Here is a 23,706-nt window from a genome sequence, read left to right on the forward strand (position 1 = left end):
CACCCCTTTTAGGCAATGGAAAATTGAGAGAGAGAGAGAGAGAGAGAGAGAGAGAGAGAGAGAGAGAGAGAGAGAGAGAGAGAGAGAGAGAGACAGAGAGAGACAGAGAGAGAGAGAGACAGAGCCCCTTTTAGGCAATGGAAAATTGAGAGAGAGAGAGAGAGAGAGAGAGAGAGAGAGAGAGAGAGAGAGAGAGAGAGAGAGAGAGAGAGAGAGAGAGAGAGAGAGAGAGAGAGAGAGAGAGAGAGAGATAATAAAAGTACACTAATTACTAAAGTATATTTCCTGGATCTGATAATAATCATTTTGATTGAAACTCCCCTTGAAGGGATTGATAGAATCATATTGAATGGAATCAAACTGAAGAGATTCCAGTTGGAAACAAATACACCCATTTCCCTCAACGATGCCAATAACACACGCTATATCCTGTCACTTACACTGTTTTGTTTCATGTAAAGCCAACCAATGAGTGGGGCATATACACGTATAAACTCAGCAAAAAAAAATGAACGTCCCATTTTCAGGACCCTGTCTTTCAGAGATAATTTGCAAAAATCGAAATAACTTCACAGATCTTCATTGTAAAGGGTTTAAAAACTGTTTCCATTGCTTGTTCAATGAACCATAAACAATGAATGAACATGCACCTGTGGAACGGTCGTTAAGACATTAACACCTTACAGATGGTAGGTAATTAAGGTCACAGTTGAAAACTTAGGACACTAAAGAGACCTTTCTACTGACTCTGAAAAACACCAAAAGAAAGATGCCCAGGATCCCTGCTCATCTGCGTGAACGTGCCTTAGGCATGCTGCAAGGAGGCATGAGGACTGCAGATGTGGCCACGGCAATAAATTGCTATGTCCGTACTGTGAGACGCCTAAGACAGCGCTACAGGGAGACAGGACGGACAGCTGATCGTCCTCGCTGTGGCAGACCATGTGTAACAACACCTGCACAGGATCGGTACATCCGAACATTACACCTGCGGGACAGGTACAGGATGGAAACAACAACTGCCCGAGTTACACCAGGAACGCACAATCCCTCCACCAGTGCTCAGACTGTCCGCAATAGGCTGAGAGAGGCTGGACTGAGGGCTTGTAGGCCTGTTGTAAGGCAGGTCCTCACCAGACATCACCGGCAACAACGTCGCCTATGGCAACAAACCCACTGTCGCTGGACCAGACGGGACTGGCAGAAATTGCTCTTCCCTGACGAGTTGCGGATTTGTCTCACCAGGGTTGATGGTCGGATTCACGTTTATCATCGAAGGAATGAGCGTTACACCGAGGCCTGTACTTTGGAGCGGGATCGATTTGGAGATGGAAGGTCCGTCATGGTCTTGGGCGGTGTGTAACAGCATCAACGGACTGAGCTTGTTGTCATTGCAGGCAATCTCAACTCTGTGCGTTACAGGGAAGACATCCTCCTCCCTCATGTGGTACCCTTCCTGCAGGCTCATCCTGCCTTGACCCTGCAGCATGACAATGCCACCAGCCAAACTGCTCGTTGTGTGCGTGATTTCCTGCAAGACAGGAATGTCAGTGTTCTGCCATGACCAGCGAAGAGTGCAGATTTCAATCCCATTGAGGATGTCTGTGACCTTTTAGATCGGAGGGTAAGGGCTAGGGCCATTCCCCCCAGAAATGTCCTGGAACTTGCAGGTGCCTTGATGGAAGAGTGGGGTAACATCTCACAGCAAGAACTGGAAAATCTGGTGCAGTCCATGAGGAGGAGATGCACTGCAGTACTTAATGCAGCTGGTGGCCACACCAGATACTGACTGTTACTTTTGATTTTGACCCCCCCTTGTTCAGGGACACATTATTGCATTTATGTTAGTCACATGTCTGTGGACCTTGTTCAGCTTATGTCTCAGTTGGTGAATCTTGTTATGTTCATAGAAATATTTACACATGTTAATTTTCCCAACAATAAAAGCAGTTGGCAACGTGTCTTCTTTTTTTTGCTGAGTTTAGAATGTGTAAAAACCTATTACACAACAACATGCCATAACCTGTCACCATATCCCTCAACGTAATGGTGTTGAGGCAACATATTGTCAGTAAGAGCAGCAGGGGTGCATGGATGATTGATACCTCTAGCCCTCAAATATATAGATAGCTGGTCTGCTCTCTGATAGACAGCCTGAAATGACTTGTTTCACTCACGGAAAGTGGTTTCTCTCTTCACCCACCCGAGAGCAGGGAAACCCAAGATTTCTTCTCCAAAGTAGATATTTACATTGCTGAGACATTGACCCTGCATTTCAGACAGCTAAGAAAACCCTAACTGTGTCCATGTGAACAGATACTGTATGGTCTTGATGTATGTCTGTTGAGCAAACAAAAACACCACAACTTTCCAAGGCAGAGAAAATTTAAGTGACGAAGCAGCAGGGGTGGAAATTAGGCTAGCACATGGCCGACATTGAGAGTGTTAACCCTCTCAAGGCTGCCAGCTCAGACTGCATCCCAAGCCGCATCCTCAGAGCATCCTCAGAGCATCCTCAGAGCATCCTCAGAGCATGCGCAGACCAGCTTTCTGGAGTGTTTGAACACCCGAGCCACTGCCTGTTCACCCCGCTATCAAATCAAATCATCCAGAAGGTGAGGTCAGTACAGGTACATCAAAGCTGGGACAGAGAGACTGAAAAACAGCTTCTATCTCAAGGCCATCAGACTGTTAAACAGCCATCACTAGCCGGCTATCACCCGGTTATTCAACCATGCACCTTAGAGGCTGCTGCCCTTATATACATAGACATGGCATCACTGGCCACTTTAATAATGTTTACCTACTGCTTTACTCATTTCATATGTGTATACTGTATTCTGTTCTACTGAATTTTAGTCAATGCCACTCTGACATTGCTCACCTTAATATTTATACATTTCTTAATTCCATTGTTATACTTTTAGATTTGTGTGTATTGTTGTGAATTGTTATATACTACTGCAATGTTAGAGCTAGGAACACAAGCATTTCACATCTGCAAAAAAAATGTGTATGTGACCAATAACATTTGATTTGATGTTAAAAATCGGTAAAGTTAGATTTTCATATCAACAAATAACCTTCAATTCATTTTGCATTTACATCTTTTATGAAAATGTAAAGAAACCAATAAATACACTTAATCAATAACATTTAATTTTTCTAATTATCTTTCTCAAAAACGTTTGTATGTTTTCCCTTCCAAAATCATTTTTCTTCATTGTTTTGTTCCCAATATTTTACAGTTACCCTGTGACCCCACTAGGGGTCGTGACCCCGACTTTGAATACCACTGTACTGGCTCAAGGATAGTAATTTTCGAACAGAGATACTAGAAAATGTGCCAAACTAGAGATGCCTTTTCCATTTTCGTGTAGCAGACCCAAGCTAGTAGAAATTGTAGACTACGAGCCTGGATTGCCAGTGTCAAAAATAATTACAATTAGTACTTAAGTCGTTTTGTGGACTATCTGTACTTTAGTTTACTATTTATATTTTAGAAAATGTTTATTTTTACTTCACTACATTCCTAAAGAAAATAATATACGTTTTACTCCATACATTTTCCCTGACACCCAAAGTACTTGTTACATTTTGAATGCTTAGCAGGACAGGCAAATGGTCCAAATCACACACTTATCAACAGAACATCCCTGGTCCTCCCTACTGCCTCTGATCTGGAGGACTCACTAAACAGAGAACATCCCTGGTCCTCCCTACTGCCTCTGATCTGGAGGACTCACTAAACAGAGAACATCCCTGGTCATCCCTACTGCCTCTGATCTGGAGGACTCACTAAACAGAGAACATCCCTGGTCCTCCCTACTGCCTCTGATCTGGAGGACTCACTAAACAGAGAACATCCCTGGTCCTCCCTACTGTCTCTGATCTGGAGGACTCACTAAACAGAGAACATCCCTGGTCCTCCCTACTGCCTCTGATCTGGAGGACTCACTAAACAGAGAACATCCCTGGTCCTCCCTACTGTCTCTGATCTGGAGGACTCACTAAACAGAGAACATCCCTGGTCCTCCCTACTGTCTCTGATCTGGAGGACTCACTAAACAGAGAACATCCCTGGTCCTCCCTACTGCCTCTGATCTGGAGGACTCACTAAACAGAGAACATCCCTGGTCCTCCCTACTGTCTCTGATCTGGAGGACTCACTAAACAGAGAACATCCCTGGTCCTCCCTACTGTCTCTGATCTGGAGGACTCACTAAACAGAGAACATCCCTGGTCATCCCTACTGCCTCTGATCTGGAGGACTCACGAAACAGAGAACATCCCTGGTCATCCCTACTGCCTCTGATCTGGAGGACTCACGAAACAGAGAACATCCCTGGTCATCCCTACTGCCTCTGATCTGGCGGACTCACTAAACAGAGAACATCCCTGGTCATCCCTACTGCATCTGATCTGGTGGACTCACTAAACAGAGAAAATCCCTGGTCATCCCTACTGCCTCTGATCTGGAGGACTCACTAATCAGAGAACCTGCCTGGTCATCCCTACTGCATCTGATCTGATCACTAAACACAAATGCTTTGTTCGTAAATGATGTCTAAGTGTTGGAGTGTGCCTCTGGCTATCTGTAAAAATAATAATAAAACAAGAACAATTGTGCTTTCTGGTTTGCTTAATATAAGGAATATTACATTATTAATACTTTTACTTTTGATACTTAAGTATATTTTAGCAATTACATTTACTTTCGATACATAAAGAAAAATTAGTCTATTGTTGACACAGTCCCAAAATGTTTTGCTTGTCAGCAATCAAGTTTTCAAGATACAGTATGTAACTTTAAAAACACAGAAATCCTCCCCTTATGATGCATTTTACAAATTGATAATTTCTATATTTTTAAAGTTACATGGAAAAGTTGATTGTCAACAAAATGGACGAATGAAATACACACCATAAGATACTAGTATGTGGTGGAATTTTTATTTACAGTGCCTTGCGAAAGTATTCGGCCCCCTTGAACTTTGCGACCTTTTGCCACATTTCAGGCTTCAAACATAAAGATATAAAACTGTATTTTTTGTGAAGAATCAACAACAAGTGGGACACAATCATGAAGTGGAACGACATTTATTGGATATTTCAAACTTTTTTAACAAATCAAAAATGGAAAAATTGGGCGTGAAAAATTATTCAGCCCCCTTAAGTTAATACTTTGTAGCGCCACCTTTTGCTGCGATTACAGCTGTAAGTCGCTTGGGGTATGTCTCTATCAGTTTTGCACATCGAGAGACTGACATTTTTTCCCATTCCTCCTTGCAAAACAGCTTGAGCTCAGTGAGGTTGGATGGAGAGCATTTGTGAACAGCAGTTTTCAGTTCTTTCCACAGATTCTCGATTGGATTCAGGTCTGGACTTTGACTTGGCCATTCTAACACCTGGATATGTTTATTTTTGAACCATTCCATTGTAGATTTTGCTTTATGTTTTGGATCATTGTCTTGTTGGAAGACAAATCTCCGTCCCAGTCTCAGGTCTTTTGCAGACTCCATCAGGTTTTCTTCCAGAATGGTCCTGTATTTGGCTCCATCCATCTTCCCATCAAGTTTAACCATCTTCCCTGTCCCTGCTGAAGAAAAGCAGGCCAAAACCATGATGCTGCCACCACCATGTTTGACAGTAGGGATGGTGTGTTCAGGGTGATGGCTGTGTTGCTTTTACGCCAAACATAACATTTTGCATTGTTGCCAAAAAGTTCAATTTTGGTTTCATCTGACCAGAGCACCTTCTTCCACATGTTTGGTGTGTCTCCCAGGTGGCTTGTGGCAAACTTTAAACAACACTTTTTATGGATATCTTTAAGAAATGGCTTTCTTCTTGCCACTCTTCCATAAAGGCCAGATTTGTGCAATATACGACTGATTGTTGTCCTATGGACAGAGTCTCCCACCTCAGCTGTAGATCTCTGCAGTTCATCCAGAGTGATCATGGGCCTCTTGGCTGCATCTCTGATCAGTCTTCTCCTTGTATGAGGTGAAAGTTTAGAGGGACGGCCAGGTCTTGGTAGATTTGCAGTGGTCTGATACTCCTTCCATTTCAATATTATCGCTTGCACAGTGCTCCTTGGGATGTTTAAAGCTTGGGAAATCTTTTTGTATCCAAATCCAGCTTTAAACTTCTTCACAACAGTATCTCGGACCTGCCTGGTGTGTTCCTTGTTCTTCATGATGCTCTTTGCGCTTTTAACGGACCTCTGAGACTATCACAGTGCAGGTGCATTTATACGGAGACTTGATTACACACAGGTGGATTGTATTTATCATCATTAGTCATTTAGGTCAACATTGGATCATTCAGAGATCCTCACTGAACTTCTGGAGAGAGTTTGCTGCACTGAAAGTAAAGGGGCTGAATAATTTTGCATGCCCAATTTTTCAGTTTTTGATTTGTTAAAAAAGTTTGAAATATCCAATAAATGTCGTTCCACTTCATGATTGTGTCCCACTTGTTGTTGATTCTTCACAAAAAAATACAGTTTTATATCTTTATGTTTGAAGCCTGAAATGTGGCAAAAGGTCGCAAAGTTCAAGGGGGCCGAATACTTTCGCAAGGCACTGTAAGTATAATTAAAACCGAATACTTTTAGACTGTTACTCAAGTAGTATCTTACTGGGTAACTTTACTTTTATTTGAGTAACTTTATATTAAGGTATTTTTACTTTTCCTCACGTATGAATTTGGGTACTTTATCCACCGCTGTTATGTACCATCACTGAGAAACGTTTTTCTGCTGACTACATCCTTTGCCTTTTTTCTCTGTCAAATGCGTGTCACAAAACAAGGCTTGAAATGCTTGATATCAAAATGTGTGTCTCGGTCATAATCCGTCAGTAAATACATTTTCCCTGGGAGTCCTAATTAGGCGCTTAATTCCAAACTCTTGTTGCTCACTCATCTCCAAAGGCACCATGGAAAATTGCACTCAATATGAGTCCAACTGTTCAGCAGGAAGCTGAAAACAACTAACTGCTGTTTCATCTATCGATTTCTGACTACATTTACCATGGTAACCTACATTCTGACTACATTTACCATGGTAACCTACATTCTGACTACATTTACCATGGTAACCTACATTCTGACTACATTTACTATGGTAACATACATTCTGACTACATTTACCATGGTAACCTACATTCTGACTACATTTACTATGGTAACCTACATTCTGACTATATTTACCATGGTAACCTACATTCTGACTACATTTACCATGGTAACCTACATTCTGACTACATTTACTATGGTAACCTACATTCTGACTACATTTACCATGGTAACCTACATTCTGACTACATTTACTATGGTAACCTACATTCTGACTACATTTACTATGGTAACCTACATTCTGACTATATTTACCATGGTAACCTACATTCTGACTACATTTACCATGGTAACCTGGTTAGCAGCGTGGTTACAGGTGCAGGTGGTTACAGTCTGATGTGAGTCGGTCAAGGTGGAGGGACTGTCAGAGGGGATGTGAATTGAGTTTTGACCTGTGTAGCCCTCCAGTCCAAGCTCAGCTAAGTATTTATACTCTTGGACGTTTCCTGTTCATCACAAAGGACACAACGGTCCAATCGCTGATAGCTGTTATGTTCAGCTTGTGCCCCGCACCCTGTCCATTAGAGTTAAGTCAGTACAGGTGTGAGTCATACACATTAACAAGGCACAGACAATCACATTTTTTGATTTAACAAAGTATACCAAGGAAGTCAGGAAATGGGCATTTGATGAGATCTGACCTAAACAATTGAGGGCACAACTGATACGAGGATTATTGACAGCGACAATATATGATTACATATCACAGTGTGATCAGTGCCATACTGTTCTGCTAGACCATACATTACTGTGGTATCCCCCAAACCAATTAAAGGATGAATCAATGGCCTGAATCAAAGCTGTGTGACAGCTGCATTATTTCAGAATACAGGATATCTCTCTCTCTCTCTCTCTCTCTCTCTCTCTCTCTCTCTCTCTCTCTCTCTCTCTCTCTCTCTCTCTCTCTCTCTCTCTCTCTCTCTCTCTCTCCTTCCCTTCTTCCATGTTCATTTGAAGCTGATAGGGGGTAAGAATGAGAGAGAGATAGAGACAGAGTGAGTGAGAGCGATATATATATCACCCCGCTCCTCCGCTCTCTCCACTGGCTTCCAGTTGAAGCTCGCATCCGCTACAAGACCATGGTGCTTGCCTACGGAGCTGTGAGGGGAACGGCACCTCAGTACCTCCAGGCTCTGATCAGGCCCTACACCCAAACAAGGGCACTGCGTTCATCCACCTCTGGCCTGCTCGCCTCCCTACCACTGAGGAAGTACAGTTCCCGCTCAGCCCAGTCAAAACTGTTCGCTGCTCTGGCTCCCCAATGGTGGAACACACTCCCTCACGACGCCAGGACAGCGGAGTCAATCACCACCTTCCGGAGACACCTGAAACCCCACCTCTTTAAGGAATACCTAGGATAGGATAAAGTAATCCTTCTCACCCCCCCCCCTTAAAAGATTTAGATGCACTATTGTAAAGTGGCTGTTCCACTGGATGTCATAAGGTGAATGCACCAATTTGTAAGTCGCTCTGGATAAGAGCGTCTGCTAAATGACTTAAATGTAAATGATATATACATATATGTATATATATATATATATATATATATATATATGTAATGAATGGTCTCTCCCTCTCTCTCCTATACAGTATAAATATATATATATATAGAGAGAGAGAGAGAGGAGAGAGAGAGAGAGAGAGAGAGAGAGAGAGAGAGGGAGAGGGAGAGAGAGAGAGAGAGAGAGAGAGAGAGAGAGAGAGAGAGAGAGAGAGAGAGAGAGAGAGAGAGAGAGAGAGAGAAAGGTCTTGGAGTGTTGCAGAGGGAGGCTGGCTCAGTGGCAAGGTCAATGTCATCCCACACATCAAGGGGATTGGTCACGTTTAATCTAATCAACGACTTTCATATGCAGACACTCACTTATCTGACACTTCTGTCAGGTATCCACAAGTTTCATCTGGAAAACTCCACAATGGGCTCTTCATCCCATTACAGTTGTGGAACAGCCAGCCTGATACCACTGGACCACAGTGGGTCACACCTTGAAGTGGAGATATCACTACAATCTCTCAGTAGGGGGAGAACTGCTGGTCCGTATTCCTGAAGCATCTCAGAGTAGGAGTGCTGATCTAGGATCAGTTCCCCCCCTTGTGAATGTTATAGGACTCATTAATGATCTAAAAAGACAAACTGATCTTAGAACAGCACTCAAAGGGGTACTTACCCCTACTTCACTTTTAGATCTCCTACTGCAGAAAGGCCTCACGATTAATAACTTCACCCAATAATGTCATTACAATAAAATGTACTTTGTAAAATTGGTCCGAATCCCTTTAGATTTTCCACTCGGCACGAGGTAACAAATACATTTAGGTCAGGTGTCTACAACACTTTCCTCAAGTGAAGAGACCGCCGGTTGTTATAGGCCACTGCTCAGTGTGTAATCTACATAAATCTACATAAATCTACATAATTCAATTTAATACGATTCTTAGAAGTGTTTTACAAGACTTTTAATATATTACTCCAGCAATATTGTTATTTATTGTGTTTAATATAATAATATTGTGTTTATTGCATAAGTTAATTGGTTCAATGTATTAAGGCCTACACCTACACATCATATCATCAGTACAATAATAAGAATAAATATTATTAAAAGTTACAATGAAGACCAGCAGAAGGGCACTTAGGAACACCTGCTCTTTCCATGACAGAATGCCTAGGTGAATCCAGGTAAATGATCCCTTATTGATGTCACTTGTTAAATCCACTTCAATCAGTGTAGATGAAGGGGGAGGAGACCAGGTTAAAGAAGGATTTAAAAAAAAAAACCTTCAGACAATTGAGACATGGATTGTGTATGTGTACCATTCAGAGAATGTATGGGCAAGATTGAAGTGCTTTTGAACGGGGTATGGTAGTAGGTGCCAGGCACACCGGTTTGTGTCAAGAACTGCAACACTGCTGGGTTTTTCACACTCAGTTTCCCGTATGTGGCAAGAATGTTCCACCACCCAAAGGACATCCAGCCAACTTGACACAACTGTGGGAAGTGTTGAAGTCAAACATGGGCCAGCATGTGGATTGTTTTCAACACTATGCAGAGTCCATGCCGCAATGAATTCAGGCCTGGGGGGGATGCAAGTCAGTATTACAAAGGTGTTCTTAATATTTTGTACACTCAGTGTATATCAAGATGTCCTTTCGAAGCAGACTTATGACTGACATCTAAAAGCCATATGAATGTACAGAACTAGCCATTTGAAAAAGCATGTCATATCAGAAGGATACTTGCTTTAATATTGATCTATGCAGTGGACACAAAAAAAAAAAAAAAAACCACATCTCCTCGCGCATCGATTCTCATTGTGATTCTGTCCCACTGCAGTTCTGGAGCCTATATAACTGTAAACCTCCATCTTTGCCTTCTTCCTGTAATCCTCCCTGGAACCAAGCATCCTGGGTAGCCAATCATCTGAATCCGTGTTTCATTTCCTGTCCCTATGTGATACATACGAGCCCTTCTCTGCCTGTCCTTTCTATCGTTGTAGACAATCTGTGTCTGAGTGTTGCTGACGTTTCAAATGGCCATAAGGGTGTCACAGGCAGAATGTCAACATAACTGCAGGGGTTCTTGTCTTTGTCGGATTAAATCATCTCTGGAACTTAAAAGGATGAGGTGTTTGTGTCGTCCCTTGGACAATATGTGTTGTAGTGATGCTTGGAACTTTTTGTCACTTGTCATGTCAGATCCAACGGCTCAACAACAGCAGTTAGTCACGTATGAGTGTACACACACACACACACGCACGCACACACACACACACACACACGCACGCACACACACACACACACACACACACACACACACACACACACACACACACACGCACGCACACACACACGCACGCACGCACGCACACACACACACACACCCAGCATACACACGCACACACACAGCATACACTCGCACACACGCACGCACGCACGCACACACACACACATGAATACACCTGCAGCCAATGTTTCCCCCTTCCTTTCGTCTCCTGTTGATTTGGTGGATCAATTGCTAGTCATTCTCTGACTGTGTCCAATCTCTTCCAAAAAGTGAGATTGTGTTTTGATCCAGTACATTGAATTGGAGGATGCTGGCTGTGCATGCCAGACAACGCCTTCTCGAGCTCATGTTTAGTCAGAGGTGCCTCGTGCTTGGAGAATTGTCTATCTCCTTTCTGACCAAATCTGTCCGTAAAGACATCCCTCTCTGTGCTACTCTACAAGCCTGTCTTCGTTATATTTCTTCCTACGAATCACCTCTGTTTGGCGTCTTTGGACCAAAGCCCCTTGGACACCGCTCAGAGCCATGCAACCAATGTATATAGCACTCAATAAGCATACCTATTGATATGAGTACTGAGTTTCTGCAGGCAATTCTCTGAAGGGATGTTGAAAACAAGATGGCTGTTATATCCTCTAACTTGCCCAATGGCACCTCTAGATGGTCTAATTAATCTGGCCTAACACATGGCAGGATTACACAGGAGACATCTTCACACTCTTGGACTGTCTGTCACACTAGTTAGTTACTGTGATTTCCCCCGGTGGCTCACAAGGCCCGCCCGAGGGGCCCTGAGTGAAAGATGAAATTGTGTCATGTTGACAACAAAAAAAAGTACTGAGAGGAAATGATTACAGCACTATAGTTGTAGCAAAGTATTTTTAGAGTATCTGTAAAGTATCCGCTTCGCAACACCAATTGGGACCGGACCACACCAGCCACGAGGATAAGTATCCGCTTCGCAACACCAATTGGGACAGGACCACACCAGCCACGAGGATAAGTATCCGCTTCGCAACACCAATTGGGACCGGACCACACCAGCCACGAGGATAAGTATCCACTTCGCAACACCAATTGGGACCGGACCACACCAGCCACGAGGATAAGTATCCACTTCGCAACACCAATTGGGACCGGACCACACCAGCCACGAGGATAAGTATCTAATGGGAACTCGGTGTTGAAAGCCTCTGTTTCGATTCATCTTTTGGATGACATTTTGCAACTATTACCTGCAACCCCCCCCCCATCATTGACTGATTGGTCCAATAATGATAATACTTAGCAAGAACCATCCCACAGCGTATGGCACTTGTTATTTCCCAGGAGCCCTTGCAAACTTATCGCTCCATAACTTCTCTCACCCATCTCTTTACCAAGCTTCCCTTCAAATTAATTGACTCCTACCAAAGTCACTCATGGCCCAATAATTGAGTCATTCCAAATGAGAAATCAGTAATGTTATTGACACACTGCAATAAGGGCTCTCCATTAGGTTGAAGTAGCAGGGGAAAAGACAAGCTGATGGAATACAGGACATTAGGTTGAAGTAGCAGGGGATACAGGACATTATGTTGAAGTAGCAGGGGATACAGGACATTATGTTGAAGTAGCAGGGGATACAGGACATTATGTTGAAGTAGCAGGGGATACAGGACATTATGTTGAAGTAGCAGGGGATACAGGACATTATGTTGAAGTAGCAGGAGATACAGGACATTATGTTGAAGTAGCAGGGGTTACAGGACATTATGTTGAAGTAGCAGGAGATACAGGACATTATGTTGAAGTAGCAGGGGTTACAGGACATTATGTTGAAGTAGCAGGGGATACAGGACATTATGTTGAAGTAGCAGGGGTTACAGGACATTATGTTGAAGTAGCAGGGGATACAGGACATTATGTTGAAGTAGCAGAGGATACAGGACATTATGTTGAAGTAGCAGGGGATACAGGACATTATGTTGAAGTAGCAGGGGATACAGGACATTATGTTGAAGTAGCAGGGGATACAGGACATTATGTTGAAGTAGCAGGGATACAGGACATTATGTTGAAGTAGCAGGGGATACAGGACATTATGTTGAAGTAGCAGGGGATACAGGACATTATGTTGAAGTAGCAGGGGATACAGGACATTATGTTGAAGTAGCAGGGGGTTACAGGACATTATGTTGAAGTAGCAGGGGATACAGGACATTATGTTGAAGTAGCAGGGGATACAGGACATTATGTTGAAGTAGCAGGGGATACAGGACATTATGTTGAAGTAGCAGTTGGGATACAGGACATTATGTTGAAGTAGCAGGGGATACAGGACATTATGTTGAAGTAGCAGGGGATACAGGACATTATGTTGAAGTAGCAGGGGATACAGGACATTATGTTGAAGTAGCAGGGGATACAGGACATTATGTTGAAGTAGCAGGGGATACAGGACATTATGTTGAAGTAGCAGGGGATACAGGACATTATGTTGAAGTAGCAGGGGATACAGGACATTATGTTGAAGTAGCAGGGGATACAGGACATTATGTTGAAGTAGCAGGGGATACAGGACATTATGTTGAAGTAGCAGGGGATACAGGACATTATGTTGAAGTAGCAGGGGATACAGGACATTATGTTGAAGTAGCAGGGGATACAGGACATTATGTTGAAGTAGCAGGGGATACAGGACATTATGTTGAAGTAGCAGGGGATACAGGACATTATGTTGAAGTAGCAGGGGATACAGGACATTATGTTGAAGTAGCAGGGGATACAGGACATTATGTTGAAGTAGCAGGGGATACAGGACATTATGTTGAAGTAGCAGGGGATACAGGACATTATGTTGAAGTAGCAGGGGATACAGGACATTATGTTGAAGTAGCAGGGGATACAGGACATTATGTTGAAGTAGCAGGGGATACAGGACATTATGTTGAAGAAGGGGTACAGGACATTATGTTGAAGGGGATACAGGACATTATGTTGAAGTAGCAGGGATACAGGACATTATGTTGAAGTAGCAGGGGATACAGGACATTATGTTGAAGTAGCAGGGGATACAGGACATTATGTTGAAGTAGAGGGGTACAGGACATTATGTTGAAGTAGCAGGGATACAGGACATTATGTTGAAGTAGCAGGGGATACAGGACATTATGTTGAAGTAGCAGGGGATACAGGACATTATGTTGAAGTAGCAGGGATACAGGACATTATGTTGAAGTAGCAGGGGATACAGGACATTATGTTGAAGTAGCAGGGGATACAGGACATTATGTTGAAGTAGCAGGGGATACAGGACATTATGTTGAAGTAGCAGGGGATACAGGACATTATGTTGAAGTAGCAGGGGATACAGGACATTATGTTGAAGTAGCAGGGGATACAGGACATTATGTTGAAGTAGCAGGGGATACAGGACATTATGTTGAAGTAGCAGGGGATACAGGACATTATGTTGAAGTAGCAGGGGATACAGGACATTATGTTGAAGTAGCAGGGGATACAGGACATTATGTTGAAGTAGCAGGGGGGGATACAGGACATTATGTTGAAGTAGCAGGGGATACAGGACATTATGTTGAAGTAGCAGGGGATACAGGACATTATGTTGAAGTAGCAGGGGATACAGGACATTATGTTGAAGTAGCAGGGGATACAGGACATTATGTTGAAGTAGCAGGGGATACAGGACATTATGTTGAAGTAGCAGGGGATACAGGACATTATGTTGAAGTAGCAGGGGATACAGGACATTATGTTGAAGTAGCAGGGGATACAGGACATTATGTTGAAGTAGCAGGGGATACAGGACATTATGTTGAAGTAGCAGGGGATACAGGACATTATGTTGAAGTAGCAGGGGATACAGGACATTATGTTGAAGTAGCAGGGGATACAGGACATTATGTTGAAGTAGCAGGGGATACAGGACATTATGTTGAAGTAGCAGGGATACAGGACATTATGTTGAAGTAGCAGGGGATACAGGACATTATGTTGAAGTAGCAGGGGATACAGGACATTATGTTGAAGTAGCAGGGGATACAGGACATTATGTTGAAGTAGCAGGGGATACAGGACATTATGTTGAAGTAGCAGGGGTTACAGGACATTATGTTGAAGTAGCAGGGGATACAGGACATTATGTTGAAGTAGCAGGGGATACAGGACATTATGTTGAAGTAGCAGAGGATACAGGACATTATGTTGAAGTAGCAGGAGATACAGGACATTATGTTGAAGTAGCAGGGGTTACAGGACATTATGTTGAAGTAGCAGGGGATACAGGACATTATGTTGAAGTAGCAGGGGATACAGGACATTATGTTGAAGTAGCAGGGGATACAGGACATGATGTTGAAGTAGCAGGGGATACAGGACATTATGTTGAAGTAGCAGGGGATACAGGACATTATGTTGAAGTAGCAGGATATACAGGACATTATGTTGAAGTAGCAGGGGTTACAGGACATTATGTTGAAGTAGCAGGGGATACAGGACATTATGTTGAAGTAGCAGGGGTTACAGGACATTATTTTGAAGTAGCAGGGGTTACAGGACATTATGTTGAAGTAGCAGGAGATACAGGACATTATGTTGAAGTAGCAGGGGTTACAGGACATTAGATTGAAGTAGCAGGGGATACAGGACATTATGTTGAAGTAGCAGGGGTTACAGGACATTATGTTGAAGTAGCAGGAGAAAGGACAAGGGAATAGAAAGCAGGACATAACCTATATGCACTATGGCCAGGCAGGCAGCCTAGCGGTTAGAGCATTGGGCCAGTAACCCGAAAGCTGCTAGTTTGAATCGCCGAGCCGACAAAGTGAAAAATCTGTCGATGTGCCCTTAAAGCAAAGCACTTCATCCTAATTGCTCCACTGTCGCAACTGATAACTGCTGACCATGACCCCGTTCTCAGTGGGAGTTGGGATATGGAAAAAAGCACATTTTCAAACAAGACGAATATTTAAAAAACTCACCAAATGTATTACTTTATTATACTATATGTTCCCCACCACTGACATCTTGGTCATTTTATCCTGGAAGCATTCTATCCATTAGAGCTGTGTGTCTGTCTCATAATGAGACCGGAGTTGATGGGAGGCTGTGCATTGTATTGGCTATGAATGTAATCACATTATGTGGACAACCCTTCAAATTAGAGGATTCGGCTATTTCAGCCACACATTTTGCTGACAGGTGTATAAAATCAAGCACACAGCCATGTAATCTCTATAGACACACATTGGCAGTAGAATGACCTTAATGAAATGCTCAGTGACATTCATTGTGGCACCGTCATAGGATGCCACCTTTCCAAAAATTCAGTTTGTAAAATGTCTGCCCTGCTAGAGCTGTCCCAGTCAACTGTAAGTGCTGTTATTGTGAAGTGGAAATGTCTAGGAGCAACGACGGCTCAGCTGCTAAGTGGTAGGCCACACAAGCTTACAGAAAGGGAGTGTTGAAGCAAATAACTCGTAAAAATCATCGGTCCTCGGTTGCAACGCACTACCAAGTTCCAAACTGCCTCTAGAAGCAACGTCCGCACAAGAACTGTTCGTCGGGAGCTTCATGACATGTGTTTCCATGGCCAAACAGCAGCACACAAGCCAAAGATCACCATGCGCAATGCCAAGCATTGGCTGGAGTGGTGTAAAGCTCACCGCCATTGGACTCTGGAGCAGTGAAAATGCGTTCTTTGGAGTGATGAATGACGCGTCACCATCTGGCAGTCCGACGGACAAATCTGGGTTTGGAGAACACTACTTGCCCGAATGCATCAAGTTTGGCGGAGGAGGAATAATGGTCTCGGGCAATTTTTCATGGTTTGGGCTAGGTCCCTTAGTTCCAGTGAAAGGAAATCGTAACGCTTCAGCATACAATGAGAATCTGTCCTCACTAATGCTCTTGTGGCTGAATGGTAGCAAGTTTTCACAGCAGTGCGGAGGTTGATAAAGTAGCCAAGGGGGGAACAAGTCCATGATTTTGGAATGAGATGTTTGACAAGCAGGTGTTCCAATGATTTTTGGACAGAGGGCCAGACAGGGTACAAGGTTCATGGGGCAGTAGGACAGAGGGTCAGACAGGGTACAAGGTTCATGGGGCAGTAGGACAGAGGGTCAGACAGGGTACAAGGTTCATGGGGCAGTAGGACAGAGGGTCAGACAGGGTACAAGGTTCATGGGGCAGTAGGACAGAGGGTCAGACAGGGTACAAGGTTCATGGGGCAGTAGGACAGAGGGTCAGACAGGGTACAAGGCTTATAGGGCAGTAGGACAGAGGGTCAGACAGGGTACAAGGTTCATGGGGCAGTAGGACAGAGGGTCAGACAGGGTACAAGGCTTATAGGGCAGTAGGACAGAGGGTCAGACAGGGTACAAGGCTTATAGGGCAGTAGGACAGAGGGTCAGACAGGGTACAAGGCTTATAGGGCAGTAGGACAGAGGGTCAGACAGGGTACAAGGCTCATGGGGCAGTAGGACAGTAGGACAGAGGGTCAGACAGGGTACAAGGCTTATAGGGCAGTAGGACAGAGGGTCAGACAGGGTACAAGGCTTATAGGGCAGTAGGACAGAGGGTCAGACAGGGTACAAGGCTTATAGGGCAGTAGGAGCGATGGCCGGTGAAGGAGATAGTAGATTCAGGTGCAAGAGGCTGGAGTACAGCTATGGATTGTGTTTCCTGCTGAAACAGGAAATAAGTGTTTTCATTCCTTGATCCACGCCTGACAAGTTGACAGGTCTCACCGAGGACACGTTCTGTATGTCTGTGACTTTCACACTTTGTCTTTAACAGAGAGGAAAACAGAAAAAAGCATCTTATGTCGCCGAGAGAGGCCGTGGCACACAATGGCAATCAATGGGTTTAGGCTTTTTTCAATGACCCAGGAAGACACAACTGTTACCTTGAGAGAGAAATCACATTTTCCAATTTGCTTATATCAACCCTTAATCCCACACCAAATAGAATTACTAGCGAAGAGGATTGTAAAGATTTACTCTGCGGACGTGTGGATTAAACAGCCTTGAGGAGAGATGAATCCCCTCTTCAGCATGAGTACACGGATAGACCACCATTTTAGCCCAGTCAAACAAAGCAGAGAGCTTCCGACAATGTCAACCACTACATGTGATAGTGTCACTGGGACTTTATATCTCACAGACAGCTACAGAACGAACACTGCGATGCCACTGTGATATAGTGGACCGCCCTTTAAAGCAGGATTCAGTTGTTGTGTTGTTGTCATGGACTGGACCCTGCAGCACCCTGTCCATGTCTGTTTCACGTTGAATCTTATTCCTCTTTTTCTCAGCTCTTCTTTTTTTCCCGTAGCATCTTTTTTTACAGTCCTCCTCACGACTCCTTGGGCTTGTTTTTCTTGTCGAAACCCTTTCCTCACAGGACAAAACCTCTGCTTGTCATTTCAAACAAATACCATGAAAAGAACTAGATCATATGAGCATCAATAGCTCCTTCAGCCGACATCTAAGAGTGATAGATCAAAAGGATCAAAGCCTTGGCAATGCCAGTACGATGGGTGACAACAATGGACAAGTAATAACTGTTTTAAAGCCGTGTGGATATCCAAGAACAGGTCTCTCTCTCTCTCTCTCTCTCTCTCTCTCTCTCTCTCTCTCTCTCTCTCTCTCTCTCTCTCTCTCTCTCTCTCTCTCTCTCTCTCTCTCTCTCTCTCTCTCTCTCTCTCTCTCTCTCTCTCTCTCTCTCTCTCTGTCCCTCCCTCCCTCTCTCTCCCTCTGTACTGTGGTTTCACTGCGAGGAAGACGAGCATTTAACAAAGGAAACATTTCCTTGTTTGATGTCTGTGATGACAAACTGACAAACTCCCCTAAAATGTACCAGCCATTTCAATAGAGGGTGCGAAATAATACACAAACACAAAGTAATTGATCATTATTTGCAAGGAAAAGCTGTCATAAGTAGCTATCCAGTGTAGAAATACATTACAAATGCCAGTCGAACAGGGTCTCGGGAACACTGTTCAGGCTTTAACCAGACAATTTGTAAGAGTGTCCTGCAAGGTCTTTTTTTTTTCTCCCGCATGGCCTCTGAGGGTTCTACAATGATAAATGACTATCGGTTCTCTTAACTCTGGCAGAATGGCACTACATACCTCAGACTACACATGCAAGTCACTTAAATTAGCCCTGGGTTAAATCAACTTGGTAAAGACAGGCTGAGATTTAAACAAACCCGTATTATTTTACCACTGGAATGCTGAGGCAATCTGTTATCTAAGTTTATTACAGTAAGTTTTACAGGATAATCTAGGGATTTTAAAAGGCTATGCTGTTGGTAATGATAATCCAATCATGTGAGAATTCACTGAGGTTTCTGTGGGGAATGGGATTAAACTAAAACTGCATCACTACCCAGTCATGATTGCAATGTGGAGGGCCAAGACACGTCGTATTTTAGAGAAAGTCCCTAGAAAAAAAAAAAATCCTTTGCTTTTTCCCCCCTTTTATTTGGAACAAGTGAAGTGCATACCTCCTCGTCATCCTCCTCCTCGCTGTTGCTGGATTCTTCTGGTGCTCTTATAAACCACCACTGAATCTCTAAGTAAACTGACGTGGTTCCGCTCTGGAAGGCGCACGCCATTTCAATGTTTTGACCTTCTTTTACCGTTAGATTGGAGGGGATATCTGTAAACTTTCCTGAAAGATAGAGAAAAAACAATCAGTATAATCGCTGTCTTGTCCATCTCTTCACAACTACAGCCGACATATAACAAACCTGTCATAGCGTAAGGTACTTCTTTCAACACATGGTAGTTGAGTAAATAAACCCTAAACAACAACAACAACATGAAAGAAAATCTGATCAAGAGAACACGTGAAAAACCTGTGCGAAGAAACACGTGAAAGAAATATATATATTTTCACAGAGTTAGACATGTAGGTTTGACGTTCTACATACATGTTTCACATGTGAACAAATCAAAATTTGAAAAACAGACACGTGGTTTTTGGACAGGTGAAATTTCATATGGATTTTTTATAATAATAATAATAATAATAATATATGCCATTTAGCAGACGCTTTTATCCAAAGCGACTTACAGTCATGTGTGCATACATTCTACGTATGGGTGGTCCCGGGAATCGAACCCACTACCCTGGCGTTACAAGCGCCATGCTCTACCAACTTCACGACTAAGACACGTGGTTTCCCAAGATTTCTCATATTATGTTTCACATGCTTGTGTAACTGGCAGGATTAGAAGCCAGGTCTCCCACCGGAAAATCTGACGTCTTGACCATTAGACCAAGAGGGCCAACACGAACTTTGACGTTGCATGCAGGGCTACATCATCACATGACCATGAGCGACTCATGTCCGCTACACTTTCACATGTGCATTTTCACATTTTAACGTCAACCAGGGCTGTCAAACAAATTTTTAAAAATGCTGTCCAATTCATGGCAGGATTTCCTCCTGTGATTAATCACGATTTATCGCAATTTCATAATTTGCTCAAATTGTGCTGCAGTTTACAACAACAAAAGATGATACAAAAGCATTACAAGAACATTGACATCTTGATTTTAGTTCAAAGTAACAGTTAGCAAAATCAGATAAATTGATGAACACACTTTAACCTCAAAGTCAAGTTGTTCTGACATGGCATTGTTGCAGCAGTAGAGCTGTATAGATCATGTATTTAGGATGTTTTCAGTGTATTACCTGGAGTTAACTGATGAACTCTGAGAGCACTCATTCTGACATGTTGAACAGGATGAATAAGGACATATGGAACTCTAGCTTCTCTGTTCTTTTCACTGGGCTTCATTTCACTGGTCACTGACCAACCTATGACGAAGAGACACATGCACCTGCAGCAGTAAAACTCTGAGATGGATGGCTCAGAAATACCGTAAGAAATTATATTTTTCAATGCACTTGAATTATTATACTCAGGTAGGCTAAGTGACCTGTTTACAGAATGGCATTACAGAATTTGCAATTCCATATGTTGAAACATTGCTACTGCAACATGTCACGTGTGAGAAGAATAACACTATTTCACCACCACAATTTCACATGTGAAAGTTAAGATTTTCACGTAAATGTTTCCTTACATGAAAAATGTTACTTTGAAATTTGATTGATTTTCACATGTGAAACTGCATAACCAAGTTTCATGTGAACCTTTTTAACACGTGGAACTGCACATTTCACATGTGCAACTGTAATTCACATGAGGTGAAAACGTTTTTTTATTTCCTCAAATGTGAAAAGGTGGTTTAATTTAATACATGTGAAAGTATGGTTTCACGTGAAATTTAAGCTCAACACGTGCAAACAGTTATTTCACATATGGAAATAGGATTTTGTAAGAGAAGTGTAGGTTAATCGAATTAGTGAAATATATAATCTGAAATTAAGGGGTTTCCTATGTGTCTAGAACTGTCCCCGCGATGGGTATAATATCTTGATCATAACATAATGCCATATAGCATATATCAGCCCCTTCTCAAAGCACGGACATATGAGATAAACGTGATTTAACCTCAACATATTTCCCAGATTCACTCTCCAATAACTAGTGTAATTTAAATAAGACCAGTATAGTATAGCCTATCTGAATATATATTTAAGTGTGGAACATGTTACACTGGTTTAATCCATGAAAACACTCTAAGCATCACAATAACTGTCTTTCAATATAGCCTACAGTTTCCCCCCCCCCGCAACACACACTGCGCTTTAAAAAAAACTGTCTGATCATTTTCAAGGGATACAGGCTAGGAAGGCAGTGGCAATACCAAGGCAGGTGTGTCAGATTTCGTGTGATGAGATCCAAAGGTAGAAAGAAACCACAAAAGGACATGTGAAAACTCTCACTGATATGTCAACAGGGTAACCGTCCATGATGCTGAAAAAATAACTACTGCCCGCTCTACGCCATTCCACTGTTTCTGCGTATCCGTTACTTTAAATGCATGTCGCGCTCAGTGTCTCTTCAAAGTTATCCTTACAACGACGTTAACCTGTGCCTGATAGTCCAACATTTAGGTTCTACTAATTATAATAATATTATAGACTACTAAAGTATATCCTGGTGTCATATTATGCAATCAACAGTTGCGTTTTGTTCATTTGGACAACATTGGATCAAAACTAGGTACTTTTTCTGCATTTATCTTATAGCCCAGAAGTATGTTGCATTTGTTACGTCAATCGTAATATATTCATTATTTAATGTCTGCATGAAGTTATACGCACTTTTAACATGAATTCAAATGCGATTTATATTGTTTAAAACCCAGAAGAAGCCCAGAGAGATTGGAATTGATAGAAGTGTTGAATTTGCGATTTGTCACAGCTTACCTTCAAAGCAGAATCCAAATTGTATACATAAACTAGACATTACAACGAATCCAATACAGTCCTGAGAGGTCCACATCATTACAGACGGATAATGTCACATCAGCCGAGAGAGAAATAAAAAACGATCTTCCAAAACTGCTCAGCAAATTAAACTCTTGCCAGGCCGATATGCTTGGACACAGAATGGCGAATATAAAACATGCTGGAACAATAGCAAGGCTCCTGAAGTTGTCAGCTTTGCAGAGAGAGGGAGAGACTGGTGACTGCGCGCTCAAGGTGTTGTAAAATAATCGCCTCTGTTCTCTACCCTCGGTGCAGTACGTGGCTGTTCATGCAACGTCAGTGTGCAGTTCCCCTATTGTGTGCTTGGTGTACACACCTCTACACTTTTGCAAAGCCCGTTTTCCACATTCTTTCAAATTGCTCTAGTCTAGACTTAAAAATATGTAATATAGTAAAGTCATTATCAGGCATAGCAGCGGGAGTAGCCTACAGACGATTTTGAAAGCCAGTAATAATTTTACCATTCATGACAAGATTTGTGTGAGAGATTTGTGTGAGGAGAGCAAAATAGCTGCTCACTTTTCTCAGCAACCAAAACATGCCAAATCATTTAAGAAACTGGGTGGGTTGTCACTCAAAACCACATCAAAATGGTATCTGATTCTGAAGTGGTATGTGGCATGAAGAATGTACATATGGAATGTAGGTGTGTCCATCTTATTGAGGGTCGGCTCTAGCCTTTTGAGGGCCCTAAGCAAGATATGGTTGGGCCCCCCCACTCCCATCTTTTTTTTGCTGTCTAAAAATGTTGCCATGACATATCATGTTAATGATTTCTGAGTGAGAGTGACTAGCAACATCAATGGGTAGGCACTTGCCCTGTGTGCTCGTTCAGTATTCAGCCATGATTACTACAAGTTTATATAGCTGGCTAGACTAACTCACCAATCTAAAAAAATGTTAGCTGATGTGGCTAATTGAGTGACTGTCAAAAAACTGCTGATGCACAACCAAATTTCGAACCTATTCTAACTAGACCCAGACTATTTTTCTGAAAGTGGCTGGGTGCCCTAAGCGATCGCTTATGTCGCTTATGTTTAGAGCAGGCCCTGATCATGTTTATTAATAGCTATGCTGTCAGACCTCTGAAACAGGCACAGATCAGACCCACTGGTACAGAGGCTATAAAACAATATTGTAGCCATTGAGGGGGAGACAGCTGAGACAGGGTTTGAACCAGAGACCCTGCAAGTACAGGTCAATCACAAAAGTATACTCCTATGCCATTAAAAACTTCTAGGGATGGCACCATTTTTTCAATTGTTGCATAAAATGACATACCCAAATCTAACTGCCTGTATCTCAGGCCCTGAAGCAAGGAAATGCATATTAGTGGTACCATTTGAATGGAAACACTTTGAAGTTTGTG

At 42.7% G+C, this 23,706-nt stretch overlaps 1 protein-coding gene across 1 annotated transcript in view; it reads right to left on the minus strand.

The window, feature by feature from the left end:
* LOC118361799 (V-set and transmembrane domain-containing protein 2A-like) overlaps window positions 1-22,633 on the minus strand; it is a 39,314-nt gene extending 16,681 nt beyond the window's left edge. Inside the window, exons 1-2 of the mRNA XM_052484003.1 lie at window positions 22,275-22,633; window positions 19,431-19,597 (exon numbers count right to left, since the gene is read on the minus strand). Of these exons, the coding sequence (XP_052339963.1) occupies window positions 19,431-19,597; window positions 22,275-22,353 (246 nt within the window). The 5' untranslated portion in view covers window positions 22,354-22,633. The remainder of the gene's footprint in view (window positions 1-19,430; window positions 19,598-22,274) is intronic.
* Between the last annotated feature and the right edge of the window lie 1,073 nt (window positions 22,634-23,706).

The sequence above is a fragment of the Oncorhynchus keta genome, chromosome 28 (assembly GCF_023373465.1).
Source record: "Oncorhynchus keta strain PuntledgeMale-10-30-2019 chromosome 28, Oket_V2, whole genome shotgun sequence".
Classification (NCBI taxonomy): domain Eukaryota; kingdom Metazoa; phylum Chordata; class Actinopteri; order Salmoniformes; family Salmonidae; genus Oncorhynchus; species Oncorhynchus keta.